The sequence below is a fragment of the Balearica regulorum genome, chromosome 1, assembly GCF_011004875.1.
Source record: "Balearica regulorum gibbericeps isolate bBalReg1 chromosome 1, bBalReg1.pri, whole genome shotgun sequence".
Lineage (NCBI taxonomy): Eukaryota > Metazoa > Chordata > Aves > Gruiformes > Gruidae > Balearica > Balearica regulorum.
Window position 1 is genome coordinate 74,806,742 of NC_046184.1, and position 27,237 is coordinate 74,833,978.

General features: G+C 37.8%; 1 protein-coding gene across 2 annotated transcripts in view; it reads left to right on the forward strand.

Annotated features, from left to right (window-relative positions):
• The window catches only part of GYS2 (glycogen synthase 2), a 45,454-nt gene that overhangs the window by 10,362 nt on the left and 7,855 nt on the right, over window positions 1-27,237 (forward strand). For both annotated transcript variants that reach the window (XM_010302751.2, XM_075758926.1), the window contains exons 3-11: window positions 1,342-1,533; window positions 2,379-2,564; window positions 12,535-12,679; window positions 17,783-17,900; window positions 18,312-18,432; window positions 20,799-20,905; window positions 24,147-24,206; window positions 24,784-24,862; window positions 25,507-25,620. In XM_010302751.2, coding sequence (XP_010301053.2) covers window positions 1,342-1,533; window positions 2,379-2,564; window positions 12,535-12,679; window positions 17,783-17,900; window positions 18,312-18,432; window positions 20,799-20,905; window positions 24,147-24,206; window positions 24,784-24,862; window positions 25,507-25,620 — 1,122 coding nt within the window. The remainder of the gene's footprint in view (window positions 1-1,341; window positions 1,534-2,378; window positions 2,565-12,534; window positions 12,680-17,782; window positions 17,901-18,311; window positions 18,433-20,798; window positions 20,906-24,146; window positions 24,207-24,783; window positions 24,863-25,506; window positions 25,621-27,237) is intronic.

Consider the following 27,237-nt stretch of genomic DNA (forward strand, 5'->3'; position numbering starts at 1 on the left):
TGGAGTATTCATATATAGCAGCAAATCTGTCCCAGGTACGTCAAGTATAGCTTTGATCTCTAATAATGACGCTCTAGTTTCCAGGAGCTGCACTTATCCTATTAACATTTATGTCTGGATTTTGCTGATGCATCACAATGGATCCCTTTAAACCCAGGGACCTAGGAATGCTTCCAAACTTCTCAGGTCAGGTGTATTCCTTGCCACAGCCTAACTCCATATTTAGATGAAGTCTGGATACACACAAACTCCCTGCTCTTTAACCTCATTTTCCTGAATAAGAAACCTGACAGCCTGAAATAAGTACATCAGGAGCTGACCCTCCTTCACACGGCTGTCTTTGTTACAACCTGTGTTTTTTGTGTAAACAGGTCTAAGAGCTTTCATCTCATCATTTTCAAGACTTGACCTCTATTCAGCCTGTTCTAGTGTCAGGGCTGAGGTCCCAGGGATTGGTGAATGAAAAGAGACTGAATAGTGACATGAAAGATTCTTCTGCATGGAGTATAAATTGCACTATCATCCCTATAGTACCTCGTTCTTCTGGGTTAATATGTCTCTGTTGCTATAGCCATTTGGATGGTAGAATTAATGTGAAATAATTTGACTGTGCAGACTGGTACAATCTGTAGTGTGGGCCCAGCTGTGTTGTGTTGCCTTATGACATTTCAGCCTACTCTCCTGCTTGGGCAGGCAGGTTATATCAGTGGAGTTCTAAATACTCTTAGAGATATTTAGCTACATTGATGCAGATAAGGCAGGAAAGCTGTATTTTTAGGCTGACATGGTTTTAGGTATAATTACACCTTCTGATTGATCCTTCTGCTTTGCAAAAGAGCATCAACTGTACTGCTTGGGCAGAATGAGGAAAGACCATGGTAGATACAGGTCCCAAGCACCTGTCCTACAAAATCTATCACCAGTAATCTAGCATAAATGGCAAAAGATTGGTGACAAATATGACTGAAAGAAAATAATAATTTTGAAATAATAAGAATGGCATAGATACTTCAATAAGAACATAAAACCTTGTTATTCAGCCCAGTATAGCCTTCCTAAGCTTTTTTTAATGAAAAAAGTTATCATTGCAATGAAAATCTAAATTGAAAGTCTTATAAACAAAATGTTCCTAAATATTGTAGTTTCCTTTTATTCCTGCCTTTGGTCCAGTATTACTCCATGTATTTTGCGAGGAAAACCACAAATCCTGGGTATGTAGGACTATGATCATGTATTCCTTATGTAAAATATTTAAGATTTGGTGGATGAAAACAGTTATGCTGACTGGCCTTTACATTCACTTTAACATTTTCTGCTTATATCCTCGGCTCTTTCCCTTAGGTCTTTTTTGGAAGATGGCTGATAGAGGGCAGCCCATATGTCTTACTGTTTGACATAGGATCAGCAGCCTGGAATCTGGACAGGTGGAAAGGTGAATTTTGGGATGTCAGTAACATAGGGATCCCTTTTCATGACCGAGAAGCCAATGATGCTGTGATTTTTGGATCGTTAACAGCCTGGTTTTTAAAAGAGGTACGGTTTTTAAAAGAGGTACAGTTTTTAAACCTAGAGATTTTCAAACCTCAGCATTGTCAGCAGGGCAAAAATGTTTGGGATGTGATTCCTATTCTCCAGTTTGAAAATTATGATTTTAAGGAAGTTGATACCTGATGCAGACCAAATTTGTATTTAAAATGTAAACCTTAAGTGGTCATTTAACTATTTTTCCAGGAGGGAGAGGGGCTGGCACCCTATGTGAAATCTGCTGTGTCTTTCCTGTCACATCCCTCTCTGTTTCTTCTCAACTTCCCTATTTGTCTCTGAAAGCTCTTACAGGTAGGATCTCAAACTCACTTTTCCTCTCCTGTGGTAGTCAAGTTGCCACACTCAACAAACTATCCTTAAAGCCAGTCAAGCCATATCTCAGCTATTAGATACTACCTTGCACAGGGCATAGAGGCAAACAGAAAGAATTAATGACAGCATTGTGACTTCACATGTAATTCTACCACAACCTACTTGAAGAGAGGAAACTTTGTTAATCTGCAGAATCATCTGCCTGTCATAGGTACTCATGATTTTCTTATTCAGACAAGACTTTCAACAGCAGAAGAGCAAGTTAAGAGTGATCGTGCTTGCCACAGCTCCCCAGCACGCTATGAAGGATACTATTCTGAAGCACTAGTGAGGCACATGTGCTTCTTGGGTTAAGGGTTAGGGCTGATGGGAATCAAGATACGTGACCACTTAGAATGCTGTACTGCTTTGTCATATGAAAGAAAGCAAGCACACAGAAGGAGGTGTGAAAAAAAGAGGTTTCTGATGGGATGGAGAGCAGGGTAATATGTTTCATGTGTGTTCTTTCTAATTATTTTCAGCTTTCCTGTCAGTTCGATGACAAGCCCAACATAATTGCCCACTTCCATGAGTGGCAGGCAGGAGTGGGTTTAATACTGTCTCGATCTCAGAAACTTCCTGTTGCCACAATTTTTACTACCCATGCGACTCTGCTTGGGAGATACCTGTGTGCAGCCAGTATAGATTTTTACAACAATCTTGACCAGGTAAGAGACATTTTTCTCATTCCTTCCTTTTTCAGCTAATCAGCTCCCGGCTCCTTTTCTGTTTACTGTGCTACACCATATATTCCATTTCTGTCTTGTACGATCACTTATGATTGACCCACAGCTGAGTGATAGGTCGTCAGTTCCAGAGCACAAGAAATGGTATTTGTAAGAACATGGGGTGTCTAGGCGTGAGTACCTTTGTCTCTGTGTCATCATACAGGTGCTAAAGCTCAGTAGAGTCTAGAATACTTGCAGTACCTTCAGTGAACTTTGATTTACCAGACTTGCACTGCAGAGTACTGAAATTCATTCAGCCTCCTGATACTATGGAGTAATATTGCAGTAGTACAGGATTGCCAACAGAGATTCTTAACCTTCTTGTCAATGGCTTATGACATTTTCAAAAGTAAGGGGAGAGTTACAGGTCCAGACATCACTTCAAGTCAAGTGTCCTTGAGAATCTTCCCCTTTATGTTCAGGAAAGGCAATCAACTCAAGCAATGGTTTGGGAGTTACTGTTAGCAGAATGAGAAACCAGTGAATGTAAAACCTATTCAGCTGTAGTCATCATCTGACACTTCAGGTGCAGCTTCACAGCACTCTTAATGAAAGGCAGTAGATAAAAATAGCCAGTAGCCCTCCCTTTCCTGAAATTACCCTGGAATGGCATTAAATATTTTTGTGTGGTTTTTTTTTTTTTTTTTTCCTCCAGCCAGCTTCTTAATTCTTGCAAGTCATGATAAGTCCTTCTACTGTCAACCTTTTCAGGTTAGGCTTAATGTGTAATTGGCAAATATAGGAAGTATTTTCTGAGTTCAAAAGACCCACATCTGTTTCTTGGAATTTTTGTAAACTGTCTAGTGGTTTTGGTTTTCACTGTTCTCCTTCCACTCAAAGCACAACACAAACCAACATTTCAAGGACCCACATGTCTTTAGCACTGCCTTCAGGAGATGTACATTACATGATCTAGGACTTCTAATATGGTTACAGACAGAGTTCAAGCGATTTTTGCATTCCAGTTTTTATTGAGGATAGAGGTAGTTAAAAGACTACAACAACTGCCTTATTCACTGTCCATGCATTTCCTTGGCTAAAATCAGTGAAGAAAATTATTCAGTTAGCAATCTTCAGTTGGATGTTTGTTCCACAGTGTGTCAAGCTTCAGTGTCTTGTAAAGACAAGGCCCAAGCAGTAGTGTGCTGCTGGCCTTATTCAGAAGCACAGAACAGATTGCAATTCCCTTGTATCAAGGAAAGTCATTACCTTACTCATCTCTCTTTTTTTTTTTTTCTTCTTTTCTTTCTTTCCCACCAAAGGGAACTACTGAATCCAGTGAACACACTGAGAGTGAAAGACTGTCTCCACTCATTTACTCATATGCATAAAGGTTGCAGCATGGTAGTATGTAGGGGGAATTCACTCTGCCCAATAGGAGGTAACTAACATGGGTGGTTACTCCTCCTGGGCTCCCTGTATCATCAGTGGAGTTACACTGGCCTCTTCACAATCGGTGTAAGGCAAACCTCCTCAGACTACCATCTGAAAGATCTGTTGCCACCCATCACCTAGGAAAAACAGTCTCCTAAATTAGATATGTTTGTTAGGTGCATTAATGAGGCAGCATAAATAACCCAGCCATGCTCTCAGACCCAAGTTTCAGGAGATAAAGTAATGATCTTGCAGCTGAGCAGACGTACAGATTTTAATATATTTACAATCTAGTCACAGTATTAATATAATTTTTACTGTTCACACATGACATGGCCAACTTTATGTGATAAGGTACTGTACATCCTTCTGCAAAGCTTCACAAATTCCGTTGGTAACTATCAGGTACATGATAAACACAGAAATTTCTACTCAGATTTTATTCTAAGAATATATGGAATTAAACATATGTATCAGTTTAAAGTATTATTATAAACTGCTGTAAATAATATTTAAGGGAGGAAACTTGTGGATTTTTAGACCTTAATGTTTTATGCCCTCAGTGGAGAGATTGACATTTAAAGGTACTATAGAGGAAATGATGCCAAGCTCTTATACTACTGTTTAACATGCTTATAGAGTGCTAAAGCTCTTCCTGACAAAGTTAACTTTTAGTAAGAGATCAGATATCTTGATGAGGGCTCCTTTGGCTGTAAAAATGTCAACCTGGCCCAAAACTCAGTTGAGAAACATGAGAGGTTGATCTATAATACAGTAATTAAATGATACAGATAGCTAAGTCTTCAGAAGATATTCTTGTTGCTGTCTTCTAGTAGTGAACTATTAATGTCAAACAAGCAATTTGTCCAGTGAAGAAGATTATCTAGGGCTTCCTAATGTTTAATCTTTGGATGAGACAATATATTTTTAGGGGGTGTCATTCCCTCCCACTCCAAAGTAGAATAGCTGATTTTCTTGTTTCAGTGCTATTGTATAATTTTTCTCCTTTAAAGCATAACAGCAGTTGACTCTAAATTCTCACTTTTGATCAGCATTTCATGGTTAGAACACAATTTCCACAGCAGCTGAGGTGGGTGGTAAAGATGCAACTGTAGTATGTGCTGTGCCAGATATCACAGAAAAAATGGTTGCGGCACAAAAGCAGTAAGTACGGCCTGACTGTGCCTAGAGACAATCAGACATGCACAGGTCCTATAGAGGAAAGAGGAAACCTCATGTTTCTCTTTCTTGTCTCCAACACAGTCCACAAAAAGCTGGCTTAGAATTCCTGCTAGAACGAGCTCTACTCAGCCCTCTGAGGCCAAGTGCTTTTCTGCAATGTGGAAGGATTTAACAGTGGGATCCACAGGCAAAACCATGACATGATTGTTGGGTGACTGATAAAAGATATTTACCCGGCATCTTCACAGTCCTTTCTCTCTTTCCTTTCACAGTGTCCTGGCTGTGTGTGACCAGTGTATTGTTCCTCACCATGATATTTCCTGTTAGCCCTGATACTGTAACACTCTCTGTTTGTCCTCTACTGTCCATCAGCCCTGCCTGCTCTGCATGCGCACACACACACTTGCACATGCCCACACAGAGCGCAGCACTCTTCCACTTCAATGTTAAACCACCTCTGTAGATAAGCAGGACCAAAAGATACGAGATGAGTTGAAAAATCTCTTTTAAAAATACAAAGGATTGCTGAGATTTTCTTTCTTTCTCTGGATTCCATGGTGGAAAATACCACTTTAATTCATCTTCCTAGCAAAACTCAATATGTGCCAATTGGTACAAGTATAGAAGGTACAAATGCATTCTCTGAAGTAAGCCAGTGAGGTCAGTAGCTTTAGACCAGAGAAGCCTTTGGCCCAAGTCCCAGCCTGTTTGGAGTGAATGTCAGTATCAATGATCAGGCAAAGGGCTGTGCAATGCAGCGCGACTGGCACTTTCTTTAGCACTTTGTTAAACAAAGAGCTCAAGTCACCAACCCCTGTCAGGTGATAAAACTGGAAGGGAAGGCTCCATGCAGTTTTCTTATAGCCCTCACAAACACTGGATCTATGGAAACTTGACCTTGACCCTTACTAGTCTTTTGGGGAAAAGTTAAGAATGACTTAGTGAAGGGTTGCCATGCTGTGATACATGATTCTTTACAGACTCCCTAAATCACACAGAGGCCTGAGCTGCAGGCTGCCATGAGCTGAAGGCACGTGTCAGCCTGTGAGCTGTAAGAGGACATTTTCTGGGGGACTGAAAACCAAGTCAACCTAGTAGATTAGAGCTGTAGATTGCTGGAAGATAGGAGGGTGCCCTATGGATGTAAAACTGTAATATTGTCTTACTCTTGACCTCTTCCTGAGCTGTCCGCTCTTTGCCTCAATTAGAGATGGTGTCCTGGTTCTTATACAGCATTACTGTATGAAATGATACAATTCCTATATTCTTACAGTCTTAACTCAGTTCATCTGGACTGGGAAAAATTTAGCTGCCTCTGCTCCAGTGGAAAGCTGGGTGTTCAATCCTTAACAGTGTGCACAGGAGCATAGTGAACACCAGAATTAACATTGCTGTGTCCTCAAGCAGCATGTAACAGACAGATGGGCTATGTCTGAGCTATGGAATGCTGAGGCAATGACCATATAACAGCTGTTCAGTGTACGTTTTACTTCCTAGATTCGCATTTAATTCACTCTGATTCTGGAGGAAGGGAGGGAGGGAAAACAAAAAGAACGAAACAGAAGGTGACTTGCATGGTAACTGGTAGTGTGTGATATTTTTATTTATTTTTAAGCATCTGAAGAACCTTGGGTAAACAGCTGGGTCAGGGACTGCTAACCTTACCTACAGGTTACTGGCTTGAACTCTTCCAAAGTCAACACTTTCTAATTTCAATAACAAGCGGGGTATGTTAGAGCTTAACTTCCAACAGAGATATTATCATAGATTTAACTATGCTCAAGAAATTTTGCAGATCTAAATAGTCCAACCAGCAATGCATTTTTTCCCATTGTCCCCATGTCCAGTGTAGCTTTTACACTAACGAAAGTAAGGTTGTGTTTGTTGCTAAAATAAACTGAACCAAAATAGCTAATCCAGAAGGTAGGAAGTTTTGTGAAAAAAAAAAAAAACAAACAACAAACTTTGAGCCTCCAGGAGGAGCTGACTTCTCAGCTGAAGATCAAAAATGTTAATCTGATATTGGTTTCTCCATTGTTTAAGGGGACTGGCTTATTTTGGGTTTGTTTGGGTTTTTTCTCCTTGGTTGGGTTTTTTTTTCGGTCTCATTTCAACCCTGTAAGGTTTTAAATAAATCAATGCTTTTCATAAATTGACTGAGAAACACTGATGGTCCAGGCTAGTTCATAGGTGAATGGACAGCTGTCAGGAACAGTCTTTTTTGTGAATAATCTAACCTGGAATTTCATCTGAGAGGAGACCATACGAAATGGCTTTGTGGATCACTTGCCTGGCATAATGCAGAAGTTTGTAGGCTTCAGCCTCTGATACTTCTTACTAAAAAATTAGTCTCATTCTTCATTGTCTTTTTCCTTATATAAGGTTGCCCTGCTAATGTGTAATACTTTTATTTAGACCTAGCAACATTTTACATTTGGCTCATAGAAGTGCAGTTGAATCTAGTTTGCAAGGTGGTGGGGAATTCTATCCCAAGAGGTCTAAAAGGAAAAGTACTAAAAATACCAATGAACATGAATGGTCAAGAGCTTTTATGCTGACAATATAGGATCACAAGCTGTCATTCCACTTAGTGCAGTACTGTCAGGACTGTCACTGAGCTCACTGTTATGCAAAGCTGATCCGCTTTGTTAGTAGAGCAGCTAATGGAAATCTGATTTAAGCCAGGAAGTGTGAATTTCATTCTTTTTTGGCATGGCAGAGCTATACCAGAATGAAAGTTCTATTTGCTCAAGATAACAATCAATTGGAGTTAAATTTGACGTAAGCTGGATTTTTTAAAAAAGTGATTCTTACATAATTTAGGCAATGGCAGCCAGCGAGATTATGCTAGAAGTGAAGATCTTTCCAATCTGCCTTTTGGTAAATAAGGAATTTGAACTTCAGGCCTATCTCTGTTTCTGATTTCACTGCAGAATCACCTTATGAACTTAGTATGCCACTGATTTTAAAGACCAGAAGGAGATAATTTCATTCTCTGCCTAAAATCCTCAGCTAAAAATTCATGCATCAAACCTATACCTTTTATTTGAGATACAAACTACCTACAAAAATGTTATCCATTCTTGAGGTAAGGTTCAAGTGGTGAGGAGAATCTGTATTATTTATGCAAAGGTGTTACAAAGTTATTCATTATAAAATCTACATATTTTGATTCCAGTTTGAATTTGTCTTGGTTGAACTTCCATTGGCTTTCATCATACTTTTTTTTGCTTCGTGAAAGCATAGTCTAGTATCAGTATCTAGAGATTATATGCAGTCGGTGACAAATAATTTATCTGTCTTTCAGAAAATTATTTACATAGTTAGTATAGTCTTTCCTCCTTTTCCACTCTCAAATAATTCTTGTGCTTTTGTAAGTCCTTTGCAATTTGTCTTTATAATTTTAAAGTAGGAATATCTGATTTGGATTTGTTACTTCAGTGACTGCTCACTGTTTTGAAGAGAAACATAACACCAGTATCCCATAAGTGCTTGATATTCTCTTCTTTTTGCATTCAAAGATCATCTTAGCTGTCTTAACCAGAATGTCATGCTGGAAGGTTCAGTGATTACCTACTGTGCCCACTAACATACTAAATTTTAAGACATGAATAAAATGTTATGCTCATCACATGGATCCATGCAAAGGACAGAAATGAGCTAAATTTTTTGTCAGAATTGCATTGCAGCAAATGCAAGTTTTACTCCAAAGCTTTATGCCTGTGGAACATCTTGCTGGTTTGCTTTGAAACTAGAGTGGCCATATATGGGAGGCATTTTCCCCTCTAATCCTTACCATCATGTAAATTCTAATAATCTACTTGGTTTCTCGCAGTCACAGTAGGAGGGGATTCTCACTGGGAGCAGTGGAATATTTACAGGGAATTGGATGTTGAAGTCATTAGTCTTTAAAAGTCACTGAGGGAAGAAATGGTTGGACTTGATCTTAAGGGCCTTTTCCAACCTAAATGATTCTACAAAGAGTTAATCTGACTTAGATTTGGTTTTCTCTTGATGCAGCTTTCATTTGTGGCTTTGCTAGTGTTCCCGTTTGCTGTTATCAGCAAACAAACAAAAGTAAGCATGACGCACTTCACAGATATTTTGTTTTGCCCTTGCTGGATGTGAACGTTGTGGAACATAGTTCACCGATGCCTGAGCTAGGGTGGACAGGCATTCAGACAGCAGAGCCGATTGCTGAGCAGAAACATTGGTTTGGGGGCGAAAAGCAAACTAGCTGCACTGGTGTTCGGCTTCATTTTGGCATATTGGCTCAATACAGTGCCATGCCCCATGTTGCCTCTAATTCTGGAGCTAATACTGTCACAGCAAGCTCAGCTGTCTTTGTGCAGTACTGTGTGGACTAAATTTGTCTCCTGCACTGTCTCATCAATTAAGTTCCATTTAACCTGCTTGTCTGAGGCTTATTTTCTGAAGTGACTCGTCTAGCCTGCTCAGAGGTGGACAATGAGGTTTCTTACTCCACACTATAAGCAAGGGGAAAGGTCAAGATCTTGCTTTACCAATGGGAGGACAAAACTTCTGGAGGGTGAGAGTAAATGAAATGTGAGAACTCTGTGACCTCAGTTTATACTTGCTAATAGACATGGCATTGTGTACCTTTCAAACGTGTAACGGAAGTCATGCAAGCATGTGCAAAATAAAAATCTTTCCCACTTCCAGAAGATGAAAAAATGAATAGCAATGAAGAAGTAAACGTCAGTATGTGTTAAATGCTTTCATGCAATCAAAGAAATAAAACCTAGCAAGAAATAAGCCATAGTGCTTTGAATAATCCTTTTATGAACCTTTCCCCCAGTAGTGTTGGAGGCAGAGTTTATCTACAGTTAGTGAACATGTCCCAAACTTAGTTTTTAATTACATTTTGTAAAGAATCCATTCTTATTGATAAAAGAGAACAAAAACCTTTTAAAGCTTCACCAGCTATTTGTTTGCTAGAAAATTTTAAGTTATTTTTAATACAAAGTCAAATGCATTTGAAAAAACTTGCATAGTTTTGACTGTGCAGTGGTACCCCATCCAATTTGTGTGTTTGCCCAGCATGCTAAAGAACTGTCCCATTTTGCATCTTTGGTACACAGAATGGTTTTGGTTTTGTTGTTGTTCAATATGCAGCTTCCTACCTTATTTATGATGTGTAATTTCTGCTCTGAAGAACATATCTGTGATTTTCTTAAGAGCTGTTTTGCAGCATTCATCAGTAATATCTGGATGTTCCAGAAACATTAATTAATTACTTTACCACACCCATATGAGGGGAGGTAGCTACATCATCTACATTTGTTCAGGGAAGCTTTTACTGGAGTTAGCAGTACTAAATACTTTATCACCTCAGAGCATATGCCCAGTGGATTTCAGATGTAGATGTGAATGCTCAACACTTCAACATATCAGACTCAAAGATGTCAAGGTAGTCTCCCAGAAAAGGAGGGACACACAGTTAAGAACTGCCTGTGAAAGATTTGGTTTGGGGCAAGCAAAGCATCATGTTAGAGATGTGTGGCACTCTCAGGAGTCAAATTAATTCACCATTATTTTTTCTCTTCTTCTACCCTGCTGCCCTGTGCTTTTTCTATCATTCAACCTCTGTGACAAATGAGATATGTGTTCTAGAGAAAAGATCTTCTTTTGTGACATGGTTGTATTTCATGCACCAAAGTTCTCACGAGGAATGCAGAAAATATGATATATGATGATACAACTGAGAAATGGTATCATGATGTATAGCATATTGTGTGTTAAAATGTATTTCCTGGTTTTCCGAAACATCTCTTTGGTAAGCTGAGAAACTCTTGACATACAGGATCATCAATACCAAAAGAAAGCATCTAGTTTCTCTAGAACTTTTCAGCTGAGATTTTTCAAGATTCCTTTTTTGGTCACATTAAGGTGGCATTTTCAACTAATATAGTGGAAGCCACTTTCCTGCCAGCAGTGTAGCACCACTGCAAAATTAGAGTGCTCAGTGGATAAAAGCAGTTAAGTTTCTTAGCAAAACAGTTGTAAGATATCTATATCTATACCTATCTAAGTAAAAATAAAAAAATATTGTCTTAAATCTTATTCCCTGAAATGGTTCACATTTGCTGAAATTTCTTAAAATATGTTCCATACCAACCTTAAGCAGATACTCAGCATGAAAAGTTGGAGTCTAAATAACTATATTTCTGGCGAAGTTCTGAAGTACTAAAAACAGCCAGCCGTGGCAAAGGTTGGATAGTCCTAACTATAGAAAGTACTGTCTACCCAGCCTATAATAATAGTTAAATCTATTATGGTCAATGAAGTTACAGAGCCAAATGCAATCAGAGTCAGACTGTGCACCTAGCATTAGGCAGTGATAACGACAGAGCTCATTGAGAGTCATTGTCACTCTCCCTGTAACTCACACAGTCTATTTGGTGCCCATGCTGTTGACCTTAGGAGGTCAACACTTCTGTTCCCAGAAGTGAAACATCACATAGGACTAAGAGGATTGTAATTTAATTGTAATCATTGACACTCCATTAGCATTATTCTTTTTTAGACTACATTGTAGCAATTTTGCAGTGGATATCATTAATGAACATTTGAACTTTTAAGCATGGGCTTAATAGGTATGGTACATTTTCTTCCCATCAGGATAATATAAGCTCAGTAAAAAAAGGGTAGCTGCAAGGTTTAAATATGATTTGGAAATACTTTGGTATTTGGGATGATCTTATCTAGCAGTTTAATTTACATCTGCCTCTAGAAATTAATGGAGTTCAAACTGAAGTAAAAGGACCAGCAAATAATAGTGGTGGAGTTGGAAGAACAACATCTCTGAGGATCAGAAAATATCTCATTTTCTATTTTCTTTGTTTCCTCAGGATTTGTGATTTAGTTCTTACATCCTACCTCTCCACCACAGCTCCATTTCTCTCTTGCCTACCCATGATTCCCACCATTCTATCCAGTCCCTAGGTTCTCTCCTCATCCCCATTCCTTTTTTTCTTCTCTCCCCTATGTCTTCAGCTGCCAGCAACTTCCCTGCTCTCCCAAGTTTTCCAACAAGCCCAAGAAAGATGCAACATGACATATTGTCAGCCAGCAGGCCAAGCAGCACAGATCATTAATCTAGGTCTCCCTCCATTGCCATTTTTTTCACAAACATGCAGGAGCTGAGACCTGTCTTGCTCCTTCAAACTGTTTGAAGTTGATAAAATGGTTCAAACCCCAGACCAACAGCATAATCATATAATTCTTATTTCCTGGGATGAATCAAGCGTAACACGAGAGACCTTCTTTGTAGTAATAAGTCTGATGAGCATATCACACAAGTGTCTTTTTTGTTTGTTTTGTTGTTTAACAGTTTGACATTGACAAGGAAGCAGGAGAGAGACAGATTTACCATCGGTACTGTATGGAACGGGCATCTGTACATTGTGCCCATGTGTTCACCACAGTTTCACAGATAACAGCTATAGAAGCAGAACATATGCTTAAAAGAAATCCTGGTAAGACCTGAATTGTGTTCTTATTATGTTTCCTCTGAGTACCTACACTTTCTCAGAATGAATGAAAATAATAGACAGGTATGCAAACATGAAGAGCAAGGACACATGCATAGGTATGTCTGGCTACACTACACAGAATAACCAATTTTCAAAAGAAAAGTGCAGATAATATAATTTGGAACACATTCTAGTAGCATATGTAATCCAGAAGAAATCAAGTTCAGCACCATTTAATAACTGCTTTCAGTGCCATTTCAGGAGTATTAGTTTAACTCCATGGATGTTACGCTTTCTTTGCAAGGACATCTCAGCTTCAGAAGTTTTGTCTCTGGCAGGATTTCTAGTGACGGTAATATATTCAGGTCAGCTGATGAAAGAAGAAGCTGGAACCTTTGTAATACATTTTACCAACTTTTACAGTGTGAGGTTTCTTGCTTTGCTAGAGATGAGTAATATATTCTTTTAGAAACGTAGCAAAAAGTTTCGTATGCAAAACAGAATGTTAGATGAGTTTTTCTTTCCAGTGCTAATGCTGTTTTTCTTAATATTGAAAGAGATGAGAAGGCAAAAAACAAATTGTAAATCAATAGTTAATTTCACTGTATTTCTCACAGCAGTAGCAGTGTGATTGTGGCCATCATGATTTTAGGACTTCACCATGATAAGTTTCATAGATAGGCATAATACTTTCTACTAGACCAAAGAGTAGAGTTTGAAAAAATAGTCGAGATGTGTCCAACACTTTGTCTGATTTTCCCCTTAGTATTAGTCTAATAAAATATGGAACTTACCAACAAACCTTGTTATGTTCCATACATGGAGTTTTAATAAGGTCATGATCCCAGTTTGGTGTGTCATTAAAGTTTTCTTTAAATCAGCACAGTGCTTTATAAGGACAATCCACAATATTCCATCTGCAGGTAAGCATCATGGGGGAGAAACTGCAAAACAATTTTGATACTATGTAGTAGGTGTATTCACATCTTGGTTATTTTAAGTATAGCCATGCTCAAATGACTTTGGGGTTTTTTTTGTTTGCTCATTCTTTGTAGATTTTTTTTTAGGTGAATTACAGTGCTAATTATAGTTTGTGACTGTTATCCCTGTTAATATCAATGCTTCAGCCACATCGTGGTTCAGGCATCAGGATAAAAGAGAAATTGTCCATTGGATCCTTTGCCTCATTCCTGACTGTCAATAGGATGATGAACATAGGAAGATTTTTTTCCATTTTATTTCAAACATGACAGCCATATCTTAAAAGTAATTTAAGTGTTCAGTCATCTAATCTGGGATATCTCTGAAAGGTCTTGTTTTTTACCAAGTGCAGATCACTTGACTTCTGAAAACCTTTGAAGCTGTTTTGAATTGGCATGAGGCTTCTCCCTACAGCAGCTACTCTTGAAAATCATAGTTTATGTTTTGGGATTTTAGGAGACTGAAATGAGTCTGAATCCAGTTTAAATTTGGGAGAGAAAATCTGCAGACTGCTCACAGATAGAACATCAGTTGAAGCTGAAGAGAATTCCATGCAGAGAGATTCACAGACCTGAACTTATTTTGATTATTCTTGCAACTTTGAAGAAACCAAGTAAATATATTTAATATTTGGGTTAAAAAATTGTTGACACATATCATGCTTCATGTTGACAGAGCTAGAAAAAAATTCAATAGAAATTGGTACCCCAAATCCTAGGAGACAATTATAAGTGAAAAATATGTTCTGATGGGAATAAGTACTTTAATAGTTTCTTTGAATGTGTTGGGAGTTTATTCTCATACTATTTATTCTGTCTGAAGTTGTGAAATCAACATAGAAATTGGCTGTTCAGAAAGGTCAGCAATCCTTCAGTAGATCATTAAGCTTCAGTTCTGCACAATAAATAATAATAATAATAATTTAAAAATAAAATTTTAAAATGGGGATGTAGAATTGGCACATTTAAATGTTATTTGCATTTGAATTTATTGAGAGGTAAACTTCATAACAAAGCTGTTAACTAATAATAACTGAGGAAATGTGATATGTAGAGCAGTCTCTGCTACTTCTCATTAATGTTAAACTTGGATTATGATTTAAATTATAAATCTCATCACTTAGAAAAGCCTCTTTAAAATTCAGTAGACATGATTGCATAGAGAGCTTTTGCACCACAAGAAAGGCTGATTTGCCACTCTAAACCTGGCAGAATGACTGCTTGCATTATGCAGATTTCATTTGCTGCTGTTGTTATTTGATCGATAATTTATCAAACCATATTTGACAAAAGCTTGAGTATTTTATGTTGAACCAGTTCTTTCTGACATATCATGCAAAATTCTGTCAGTGATCTTAAGTTGTATTCCTGTGATTTGAAAACTGGTATGGGATTTCCAATATTTTCATTCAGGTATGAAACATATTTCTCATTAGCAGTAGAGAAGACTTTGAATCAAAATTCCAAGACACTTGAGTATCAGTTAAGATCTAGATCCAAACTTTGTATATATTTGATCAAAATCATAGAAATAAACTCTAAAAAAGTATGAGTCAACTTTGAATCTTAGTGATTTATCAACAGAAAACACCATACTGTGCTATTATTACTTAAATCAATGCCATTTTCTTTCCTATAAATACAGAAGTCAAATTATTCTGATTTGACCTAGTTGGGACAATTTTAATACAAAAATGGCATCAATTCATTAAACAACAAAAACCCCAAACCACTTAAAATAGGAAAAAGCTCTCTTTCATCACTTCTTCCCTAGTTCAAGGGCACATTGCCTCACACATATTCAAAATACAATTTTATGTTGAGCAGAAATAGTGAACTGGATGCTTTGGCCCACCATGTCTATTCTGTATCTCAAAGGCTTAAATAAGAGATGGATTGATCCCCAAACCTGATGAAAGGGTAAATGAAGCTGCAGTTGAATCAAAGAAGGTGGGAGTAAGTTATATACAGGCTGCTGATAATGGGTGAGAGTGTCCAAAACTCCCTGATAAATAAATATGACAGAGTGGATGGAAACTGGGCAGAAATACCTAGTCAAGGATTCTTACTTTATTGAGAAGAGTTTGAAATGGTTGCAGTCTCAAAGCTATGTCCTGCATGCACCAGTTATTCCATGCTGAACAAGAAGCAGGTCAGAGGAATCAGAAGATAAGTTGTTGGTAAAGACAAAGAGAAATGGAGGGTGTTTCTGCTCTGTTGACCCCCCCCACTCATATGAGGCCACATAGGTCTTTGTCCAGAGCAGCTACTAGTGCTGGACAGCAGAAGATAAGAACACAAGTTTTCTTGTCAAGCCCACCAAGACTCTCCTTTCTTTTCACTGAAAACCAAATCCCAAGTACCTGACAAGTAAAAATTTCCTGGTAAAGGCTGATTTTCAGTTTGAAATGTAGTATTTCAAGATGAAATTTTTGGTATTGCATGGTTACTAATAAAGGTTATATTTTTATCTACTGCTGTTTAACCTAAAGAGTCTCAAAACAGTTTACAAGATAGAGTAATCAGACATCACTTACCTGGCGGGGAAATACGTATACTGCTAAAGCAGACTGTAAAGTTCAAGAAAGTAATTAAAAATGGCCATGGCATTTGCATGAAAAATGTCAAGCAAGTATACTGGACAGCATATGGAGAATTGATTGTACTTATTTTAAGATCATTTTGATATGTAATCAACTGAAGGAGCCATAGATGTTTTAAAAACTCTCCAGAAATAAGAGACAGTTTTGTATTAGGTCAGATGCTTAATGCTAGATATGCAAACCTCTGCTTTTAGGGGAAAGGATGAGAACCCCTGAATGTTAGGCATCCTTGACTGAAAGACCACAATAGAAGTAATGTTCGAGTCCTGTATTGGTGGTAAGCAAGAGATTGTACTCCCATCAGTAACCCTGATGTATGGGAGGGAGTTAACCATGTGCACTGAGATCAAAGGAGATGCTGTTTTGTTTGCATGAACCATGTGTGATAGGGAATGATATCTTACTGAAGGTCCTTTGGGTGATGCATAGAACTTTTAAAGTTACTACAGTTAATGGTTATGGTTTCTAGACACCTGATGACACTTGCCAGGAGAACAAGTATGAAGTAGGTACCAGCGCATCCTCTAACAATTAGCGCTTCTTTCTTCTTTGACGATTCTTTGTATTTGAAGAATCTCTGGTATCATAAGTTAGTATGTCTAATAAAGTCAATTGTGTTACTGTGAAATACATCTGCTGAGGAACTAGCCTCCCCTTTCATTTCCATACATGGCTTTTATAAGCCAACTCAAAAAGAAAATTGCATTCTTTCCATTTACTTCAACTAGATTTAGGGCAAGCCTTTAAATAGCTGCTGCGTTCTATGAGAAGGGTGAAGAGTGACTGAATTTCGGTGTTGATTGGAACAAGCTATGTCTATTCTTATAACTCTATCTATATCCTATAACTCTATCTTAGAAGATACTGGAAATGAACAAATTTTAATTGTAAGATGCTTTGGAATCTTTGAGGAGAGCAGCCATAAAAGTGTAAAGCATGGTATTCTGTGGCTATTTTCAGGAGAAATCCAACAGATTACTGAAAGCTGATCTTTTTAAAAAGGTTTTTTATATTCTGCCTTTCCTGGTGAATCCTCAGAAGTCTTGACAGAACAAACCTCTCTTGTGCCATGCTGTAAACAAGTGCATAGCACGGCAGTTTCTGCTTTCAAGAGCTTTCAATCTATAGCAATAAAGCAGGGAATAGTGATAGCTAGAATAAAGAGGTAAAGGCCATATTGCACAAAAAACATATGGCTGAATGGAGACATTACTTAAGTCTTGACAGGACAAAAGGGCATGGGGAGACCTTACTGTTCAGCAGATTCTATGCTAATTTTGAGTACAGGTCAAAATGGTACAAAGCCACTTCAGTGCTATATAAACAGTGGAGTGCCACATGCACTAGCTTTGTGGAGTAAGCTGGTGGAGACCATTGTGTTAGACAGTGCTGTTCCCTATCCATGAGTAATAAGAGTACATAACCTGTTAACATACTGACAACTGAAAGACACGCTGGTTCTTTCCTTAAAGATTTCTCTGACTCTGAAGATGTCTACCTCTGCCTTTTCTCTGCTTTTCCAGATGTTGTCACCCCAAATGGCTTGAACATTAAGAAATTTTCAGCAATGCATGAGTTTCAGAATTTGCATTCCATGTACAAGGCTAGGATCCAAGAGTTCATTCGAGGTCATTTCTATGGGTATGCTTTTACTTTTCAAAAATTAGCAACGGTTGTCCAACACTATTTAAAGCAAGAACCAAAGCAGGAAGACTAACAAGTACTTCATAGAAGAGGTGAAATGTTACCAACTTATTCAAATACCTGTCTGGGATTTCTCAGTCGGAAGATAAAGGAACTTTAGACGCCAGTTCTAGCTCTGCTTAACAGATTGTGGGATCAGGCAGAAGGTCTTAATTTTTTCATTATTTACCCAAGATGCAGTTTATCAGATTAAGATAGTCATCGTAATTTAAAGAACAGCAGAAAAGCCTCACTTTCATTATTTTCTTGGGATAATAAATTTCTCCAGAATAGAAAGCTGTTGTGTGTTTTGTTTGATTATATCTTGAGAAATACTTTGTGCTTGTCTGTTTGTTTGTTTGGTTTCAGCCACCTTGACTTCAGTCTTGAGAACACTTTATTTTTCTTCATTGCTGGGAGATATGAGTTTTCCAACAAAGGAGCTGACATGTTTCTAGAAGCCTTATCAAGATTAAACTTTTTGCTGAGGGTAAGAAAGCTTCTGCAAATGTTGATAGCGTAGAGCTTATGCTCAAAATTACCGTACTATGTAAGTCACCTGCAAGAATTTCCATGCCATACTCTGGTTTGTAGGAAAATAATTGTAGGATCTTCAGAGTTTTCATAAAGCTGTCTTCCTGAATCATCAGAGTATTTAACCATCTCAGGCTGCTTAAAAATAATTGATGACATAGTTCAAGAAGTTAACCATGGTTACCTCCCTTGGTTTTAGAGAAAAATACAGAAAATATGATTGAAGAACTTACCCTGAAGGTTTACATATTAGAAGGCAAATACAAATAATCCTTTAATGATGCAATTTAAAAATATTTTTTTTTAGCAAATTGCTTAATTCATTAGGACCTGACCATGATCTTTTAAATCTTTGAGTACTATTATCACATTGGATGGGAATCTTACATTAAAATTCATTACTTTAATGAAGATAAGACCTAGACTTTGTCATGATCAAAGAGCAGAGCACTTGCCACTTCCAAATGAGGTCACTGAAAATGTCTCCAGATGTGTCCCAAGGACTGATACATTTAAAATAAAAAATAAAACTAATGCTAATCAGTTTTCAGTCATCTAGCAAGGATCAATTGACTGTTTCCCCAGCCTGTCTCTTTTGTACTATATCATTTAAATGATATGGAAAACCTGGATAAAAATCTTGATACTATGTTGTCAGCAGGGCTGAAAAAATATTAATGTTCAAAGCCCTAAGTACACCTGTTCTACCGCCACCTTCTGTTAATACACTATTAGAGCCTGTGGACTTTCTGGAAATACTTAATCCATTCACTCACACAACAGGTCACCTCACATAACTTAAGTATTTCTTCCACAACTTTGCCAAGCAACTGACTTCTGTTGTTTGGCAATGCTGTGCAACATCAGCTACTTGTTAACAGCATTTACATAGCTGTTAACTATAAATGCTGATAATGTGGAAGATCTTATGCTTGAGCAATGATTGCAGTGATCTCTTATTGCATCTAAAGATTTATGTGACATCAATGACAAGCTAGGCTGATGGAAAGTCAAAGGAAACTGAGGCTAGTTTTCCAAAGCTCTCTAGAACAGTGTACTGGGACTTGCTTCTTCCATAAGCTGAGGCTAGCTTTATTGCATTACTGTTCCAACATGCATGCCAGCACTTGATAAGCTGTTCAAAGAACACTTGCTCTGTAATTATTTCAAGAGGTAACTCCATTGAGAATAGCAGAATACCTGTACTACTTGTGAATCTGGGAATGATGGTGCTTCTTGAACAAGTCACAGTGGTGTGCCTGAACCTAAAAAATACATAGCATTGGATGGAATTATTTTGTTTTATTTTATAAAGCCCTTTTCCTTTGCTACTTGAAAACCTTACTAACATTTTCAAAATAAAGTAAGAATGTTGGGACAGATTGTTAATACACACTGAGATCATGACGGATTTTGAACCTACCTTGAAGAGAGGGAAGGGAAGAACCTTAAAATGATAGATGAGTCACGTAGGTTATTTTATACTATACCTTTTCCTGTACCTCAATCTGAGAGAAGGCATGCTAATAGCATGTTTGTGTGTCTACAGTTTAGAATGGAGGTGATTCAAAATAATTTAATTTTTACATCTCTGAACAGAGTTCACACTCTGCTTTTCTTTAAATAGTTACTGACAGGAGTACAACCTCATTCTGCTCCGTGTGAGGAATCCCTGAGGGACCAGGTATTCTGAATCTTGTTAGCACACAGGAGAAACCATCTATAAGTAAAGGGTCAGATTTTACAGCAAATGCTTTTTGCCTTTGCAGTAGCTGGATGTGAGAGATGAGCAAGAAGTTACTTGCAGCTTTCTGTCTGGCAGGTGCTTTGCCAGGGGTTCAGGTAGACAGTGCTTGCTGTCGTGCCTCTTTCTACCCATACTACTGCTATAGAATGTAGTTCTGCTTGCTGCTGTAGGGAATCCCTCGCCCCATGCCTGGGACTACCCCAGCTAGTAAACTAATTGCTCACTCCTTTGAGCCAACAAAGTTTGTGTCAGGCGAGAAAATGTGTGTAGCGTTTTTCTTTTTTGCAGTTTATGTTCACATCCTAAGCCATGGCCTCTAAACCTTGAAAAGTCAGGAAGATCTCTATTGCCCAAATTGGAATCGGGTGACATCTGTTTACCTGTATCTGTCCTCAGCTATATCTCTGACTTTACAAAAACTTCACAGCTAAAGGGAGAGGTATAAGATCAGAGCCTTCCTGGACAACCAATCAAAGTGCATTGGCTTTTCCTGGGACTAATTCTTACTGTTAAAGTTGGCTGTGATACATTGTAGTGAGATTATTTTTTTTTCTCTCCATTTTGTGTCCATGTAGGTTCATAAGACTGATGTTACAGTTGTTGTGTTCTTCATCATGCCAGCAAAGACAAACAATTTCAATGTGGAAACCCTGAAAGGACAAGCAGTCCGGAAGCAGCTCTGGTAATTGCCATTCTCACTAAGGGCCTTGTACACTGAACTGGGGAGACATGCAAAAGTTTCTGATTAAGAATAATGCTCTTCCTTTTTGCTCTGCTAAAATTGAGGATTGTGGGCAACTAGAATGTATTTGTGGAGGTGAAAGAGATGGGAATGATAAGTAAGGGCAATTTTTTTTTTCCCCTAGGTTGTTTTTAGTAAACTTGCCTTGCCATTCTTTGTAACAAGTTAGCAAATAGTACTTGTTTTGCGATGACAAAGTCAAAGGTTCTAGAAAATCCAGTGTTCCGGATGTCTTCTGACTGTTTCTAATGCACCCTTTGGACATGTCATTGAGCTTCAACAAAATAAAGACCACCTGCTAATTTATCAGAGTGAGCTTCTCTGCCACCGTTGGGAAAAAGAAATTAATTAAACATCCTCTTTTATTTAGAAATATGGAAATTGTACTGTCTAATCCAGCAGAATAACAGTTGATAAGGATTGTGTGTAATTTTCTGTTTAGCCTACAGTAAGGAATGGCCATACCCAAGCAGTGAAACTTATAGTTATAAAGGGAAAATTGTCACAGCCCTTCTCAGTTTAACAGGTTTCATTTTACAGCTTCCTGAACAAAAAAGCAAAGCAGGAGCAGACTTACCTTCACCTCACTTTAACTGCTATTTGATTCTACATAGGAAAAGACACACGTTGTGAGGTACTTCTAAACTGAGACACACGGCAAAACTGAAGGTTCAAATTCATAAAGAAAATCAGTGGTGGGTTATTAAGGATGAATTTTGTTTAAAAAAGTGAAAAATGCCATTTCATTCAACATTATCTAAGTAGGGAAATGGAAATGTGCACCTTATGAGGTTGCTAGAGCGGTTAAATTCTGCTGCAGAAGTAAGGAAGCTGGTCTTAAAGCTAAGGGACTAAAACCCACAAGACCAAGCTTCTGCTTTTATGCCTGTGTCTCACTTTGCTGAACCTCTTTCTGATGCCAGTTCTATATTTATAAAATGATAGAAATCTAAACGACTTAGAGATCTGTAGATGAAAGGCACTGTGTAAGAGAAGAATACTATTTTTCTTGTTATCTCATTAACTGCCTCCAGCAGATGATCTCTGGCTCAGTTTCTGGATATCAGTAATCAAGTTGAAGTCTTTGATTAACGGATACTAAACCTGCACAAAAACAGTGACAGAAATAGTTTAACAAGGATCATTGAAATAATTTAGCGTTTGCCATATCTGAAAAAGAAGACATATGAGAAAGCTATCTACTGTCTAGATTATCTCTGGAGTCATCAGACAGCAACTTCTTAGGATTTACAGGAAACATTCTACCTGGTTACCACTCTGGAAACAGGTACCACAAACGTAGAGGTTGGAATTAATTGTCCAACTCTGGCTTCCTAAAAGTAATGCATCTGAGCTACCTTCACTGGCAGTGGAGAGTGATGGCTCACTCCAAATGATGATTCATCCTATACCACTTCAAGAAGTGTCCAAGATGAGTGAGGGGAATCATCCTCTGAAACGGACTGTCACCCTCTGCGGATGAGTGGAGGATCTGCACAACTAGCTTAAACTGCAGATGGCTAAAGTGGGGTAATGTAGCCAGAGTTTTTAATGAAAACTCTGTATGTGAGAACTGTAGGAAAATAATGTGAGTGCAGTGAGAAACAGCCATGTTTGCAACAAGTACTTTTGGCCTCTGCTTTGTGTTTGATATAAAGTATGTAATGTTTGAATATAATATAAGAGGTACATATTAAATAAATAATATATGGATATTAGGAAAGTTTAAACTAGAAGAAATATGCAAAGGTTTTTCCCCTGTTGTGTCTCTACTACATGGGTATTTCTCTGTTACTCAGTAGCGCAGGCACAATAGTAACAGTAAAGGTAAACCTAAAGATGTAAAATGATGCAAAAAAATGCTGCTTCCAGCTATTCTTCCTGCTGTGTTCTGTGAAAAGCAAAAGACCCTCTGCATTATCATATGCAGTATTATCATGGTCATAATCTGGAGCTCCTGGATAAAACCACCTGATATCAGTATTACATAATAATATTAGATTATTTTAAGGATGCCACAAAATTTAAATACAAGAGGTATAAATACACTTATAACGGAATAGACGATGGCTGATTTAGGATATAAAATCCCTTGTTTCCTGTGCTTCTGAAAAAGCAGTCTATCATATCTGGTTTAAGTTTTGGATATTGTTCATGGCATGAGTCTATGAAAATATAGTCACCAGGGCACTAGCTTGCTGAGATTTGGACTGATTTGGTTTGACATTTAGCTACTTTACAACCCATCCAAAATTAACTCATCCACTATTGTGTCTATGTGAGTTGGGAGAGAGCAACTAAAAACAGGTGTGTGGATTCTCAGCTTGGTAAAGTTTAGGATTTCACTTAACAAGTTTTATCTTAGCCGAAAGTACAATTCTTAGAAAGCAGAAAGGCAGGAAAAGTTCCATGAAGTGGGTCTTTTACTCAAATTGAGAGTGCATTTGGTAGTTCGACAACAGCATTTCCAGCTGTACTTTCAAGTTATTTCAACCAGGGGCAGGATGATATAAACGGCTCTTTGCATTTAGAATAGTTGTTCACTGGAGTTCGTTCTTAGCTAAACTATAACATATTTGTTGCACAGGCTTTATTATTAGCTTGAAACATGGCCTGAGCTTTCCAGGAAGTTTTTTGGTTTTCAAACTAATTTAGGACAAACTACCTTTTAGTCTAGTATTTGTTTTCAAAAGTCTTTGAAGTAGGAAATAGGGCAGAAAATGGAGAAGCTTGCTTTAAAATACCTATTTGTTTAACTCTTATATCTTACATCTTTCTTCTAGGTCAAGTTAAATTGGAGTCTTGATTAGTGTCCAATGTTAATGATCATGTTTCTCTGTGTAGAGTCATATGTATGCTCTGTTTTTCACAGCTAAAATGAAAGTGTGGTCTACTGATCAGAGCAAAATATTAGAAGTAATCACTAGTGAGGTCTGTTCCTGGCTTTCACAGTGCATTCATCTTTGGATGCAGGTCAAATCTTCAGTTGTGTTGAAATCCACCAGTATGGCTGCAGGCTAGATAAAAGAACTTTGAGAACCAGACCTCTGTCTGTTTCTGTGTTCTTCGTTCCATCAGTATACATGAAAGCACAATTTAATTTCCTGCAGCAGGAATCTCTTTTATTCTGTCTTTGTCCTGGATTCTCCTGTTTTATACATATATTTATTTATTTTCCTAGGGACACTGCACAGTCTGTGAAAGAAAAGTTTGGAAAGAAACTCTACAATGCCCTGTTAAAGTGAGTGTCTAGGTTACTTTGCCTTGCAGAGCCACATATACAGCTGGCTTACCTGTGATGTTTCTCTGCTTCTACACTTCATGTAAGAAATTTTGACATCCATAGGAACAGCGTAGGAGAAGGATATAGGACCCTCTGTTTCTCTAGCACCCCATTGTGGAAAGAATCTTAAGAGACATGAGGGATGTCTAAGTAACACAAAGGTTTACTCACTGTCAAAAATGAGCTTAAAAAAGCACCAGAGACAAAGTAGTATGTATTAGCAGCTTAGTTATATCCTTTCAAAAGACAGTTGGAAGTGAATGACCCAAAGCACAGATGAGATGACTGGAACTTCAGGGAAAACAAGATGTGTTTGAAAAACAGTAAAAAAAGAAGTCTTTAGCTTTTTTGGAAGGTAATTGGAAGGTCAGCAAATGTATGGGAGAACAAACTGTAGTGAATATAGAAAACAAAGGAAAGATTCATGTTAGACATCAGCAGACTTCAGATCAGACCTTGTTTGCCATTTCTTCATTGTCTTTATACAGCTGATAATAAGTCATTTGGTAAAATAGGCTCTGTGTTGCCTCTGCAGAGGAGAAATTCCAGACTTGAACAAGATTCTTGACCGAGATGATATAACCATTATGAAAAGAGCCATCTTTTCAACTCAGGTCAGAAAATGTATTATTTACACCAACATGTAGTATAAATTATAAGCATGACTGTGTATAAGGTTTGTGTGTGACATACAGCGATATGCATGCATTGAAAAAGAAGTTTTCAGCAAATATACTTCTCATCAATAATGTTTAAAGAGCAGCTGTGATCATTTTTAATGAGAGTATGACCCAAACTAATTCTTTTGGGGAATCCATGGATATTCCCCCAGTCACATGCAGGACAACAAAATTCCTAATTCTTTTCTTCTGCACTAAGTGTGAACTTTGCATTGTTCCTGAGGCCTGGATTCTTCCATTTTTATTAAATATGTAAAATCAAGGAGACATAACATATTGACTAAAAGCCTTTAAAATTAAATAGTAGGCCTTTCTAAAACTGAGTACAAATGCATTTATTTTGAAGTAAATGAAACAAGTCCTGTGACAGATTTTATGGTCTCATTTGTGACTTTAGTTACATAGAAGACAACATTGTATGATCGTAACTTTCTTTTCTTACCTTAAAATGAAAGGGTAAAACCCTGTCCACATCAATGACAAAATCTCCCACTGTCTTTCACTAAACTTAGAAAATGGTAACAGGACTCTTTTCCAACAGTTTTGTCTGGCTTATGGATTGTCTTTTCTCTCTTTAGCGACACTGTCTGCCTCCAGTGACCACTCACAACATGATTGACGATGGCAATGATCCAATCCTTAATACCATCCGACGTATTGGTCTTTTCAATAACCGGACAGACAGAGTAAAGGTATGTTCTGTCATTTTCATTTTAGATATAAAATGGAATTTCTTTAAATAGTCTCAGTCTGGATCATTAGCATGGGGAGTACAGTCAAATTTTTGATAGGCAGTATTATACTAATAGAGTACTTCTTCCCTCTTCCTCCCTTTCCAGCTATAACAACTAGTCACTTCACAGATATCCTCAGTTGCTGTTTAACCAAATTAATTTCAGGTTAGAAATCTGATGTTAGGGAATTGTTTTCATTGCTGCCTCCTGTACTGAATGAGGAGCTAGTACTCCTGAAATCCAGAAAGTGCCACAGATCGTTTGCACCCAGATGTAAAACGCTGTAATAGATTCATTTGCTTAAAACTGGAGGTCCCGAGTTTGAGCACAGATATTTCTGGAGTTCATCTCTTAAGAACAGCACCCTGACACTCAGCACTTGCTGTAGAAGGTAATGAGGCCTTTGATCCTGAGCAGAAATACTTCCTGTTCATGCTCTGTTCATGTTTACATCAACTGTTGAAGCTAAATGTATGTAAATAAATATTTTCCTTACTTCCATGTCTATCTTGCCAGACCACAAAAATGATCAGCTCCCACTTTCATAAGTCTGCCAAAGCCTTTTTTGGTCTGGAAATCTCTGGCATTCTCTCTGCTAACTATGATTATCCCATCATCTGTCTTTTCAAAGTAGAACATAAAATTGAAAATTCTTGCTCTTCCAAACCTTCTTTTTAAAGTCAGATCCATAGTATCTCTGACAATGATGACAATTGATGACAATCACTTGTTCTCAGTGTTTTGGCTTTTAAACCCATGATGATAACTGAGTAAACATTTTCCTCAATTTCCTAGTTGCTTCTTCCTGGCTTAACATATTCTCTGCTAAGCGTGTGTCTCCAATGAGCTCTGAGAGCATAAAAAAATATGGTAATAATATACTAGATGTAACAAAAGTAGGGTGGAAGGATGCACTGTATATAAATGTAATAAAAAATTCCTCAGAACTAACCGCTTGAAGTCATTAGAAAGCAGATAGCATATAACACCACAGACACCTCTTCCTGCTTCTCAGCAGACTTGATTGGATAGGTGTATGTCAAGTTTTTACAAAACTGTCATTACCACTGGAAAATTACCTGCTGAATGAACAGGCTTAATACTTAATGAGTTGAATGTTCCATCTTCAATGAGCAGGAAGTTCCATCTCAATATGAGGGAAAACTTCTTTCTTCTTTACTCTGAGGGTGACAGAACACTGGAACAGGTTGCCCAGAGAGGTTGTGGAGTCTCCATCTCTGGAGATACTCAAAGTCCACCTGGGCACAATCCTGTGCAACATGCTCTAGGTGATCCTGCTCTACTAGGGGGGTTGGACTAGATGATCTCCTGAAGCCCCTTCCAACCCCTACCAATCTGTGATTCTGTCAATGTCAGGGACAAAAATTCTGTAAACTTTGACTGGAAAGTAATTTTGAGAGATGTATGACATATCCATGCAGACACAGTTGGCACATGAAAAATAGCCTCAGCAGTGCCAATGGAAAATCTTACTTAATTCACTGGGATCAAATAAGCTTACATAATGAGTTTACAGCCCATTTACTGGTTGAATACATTCATGTGTTGATTTAC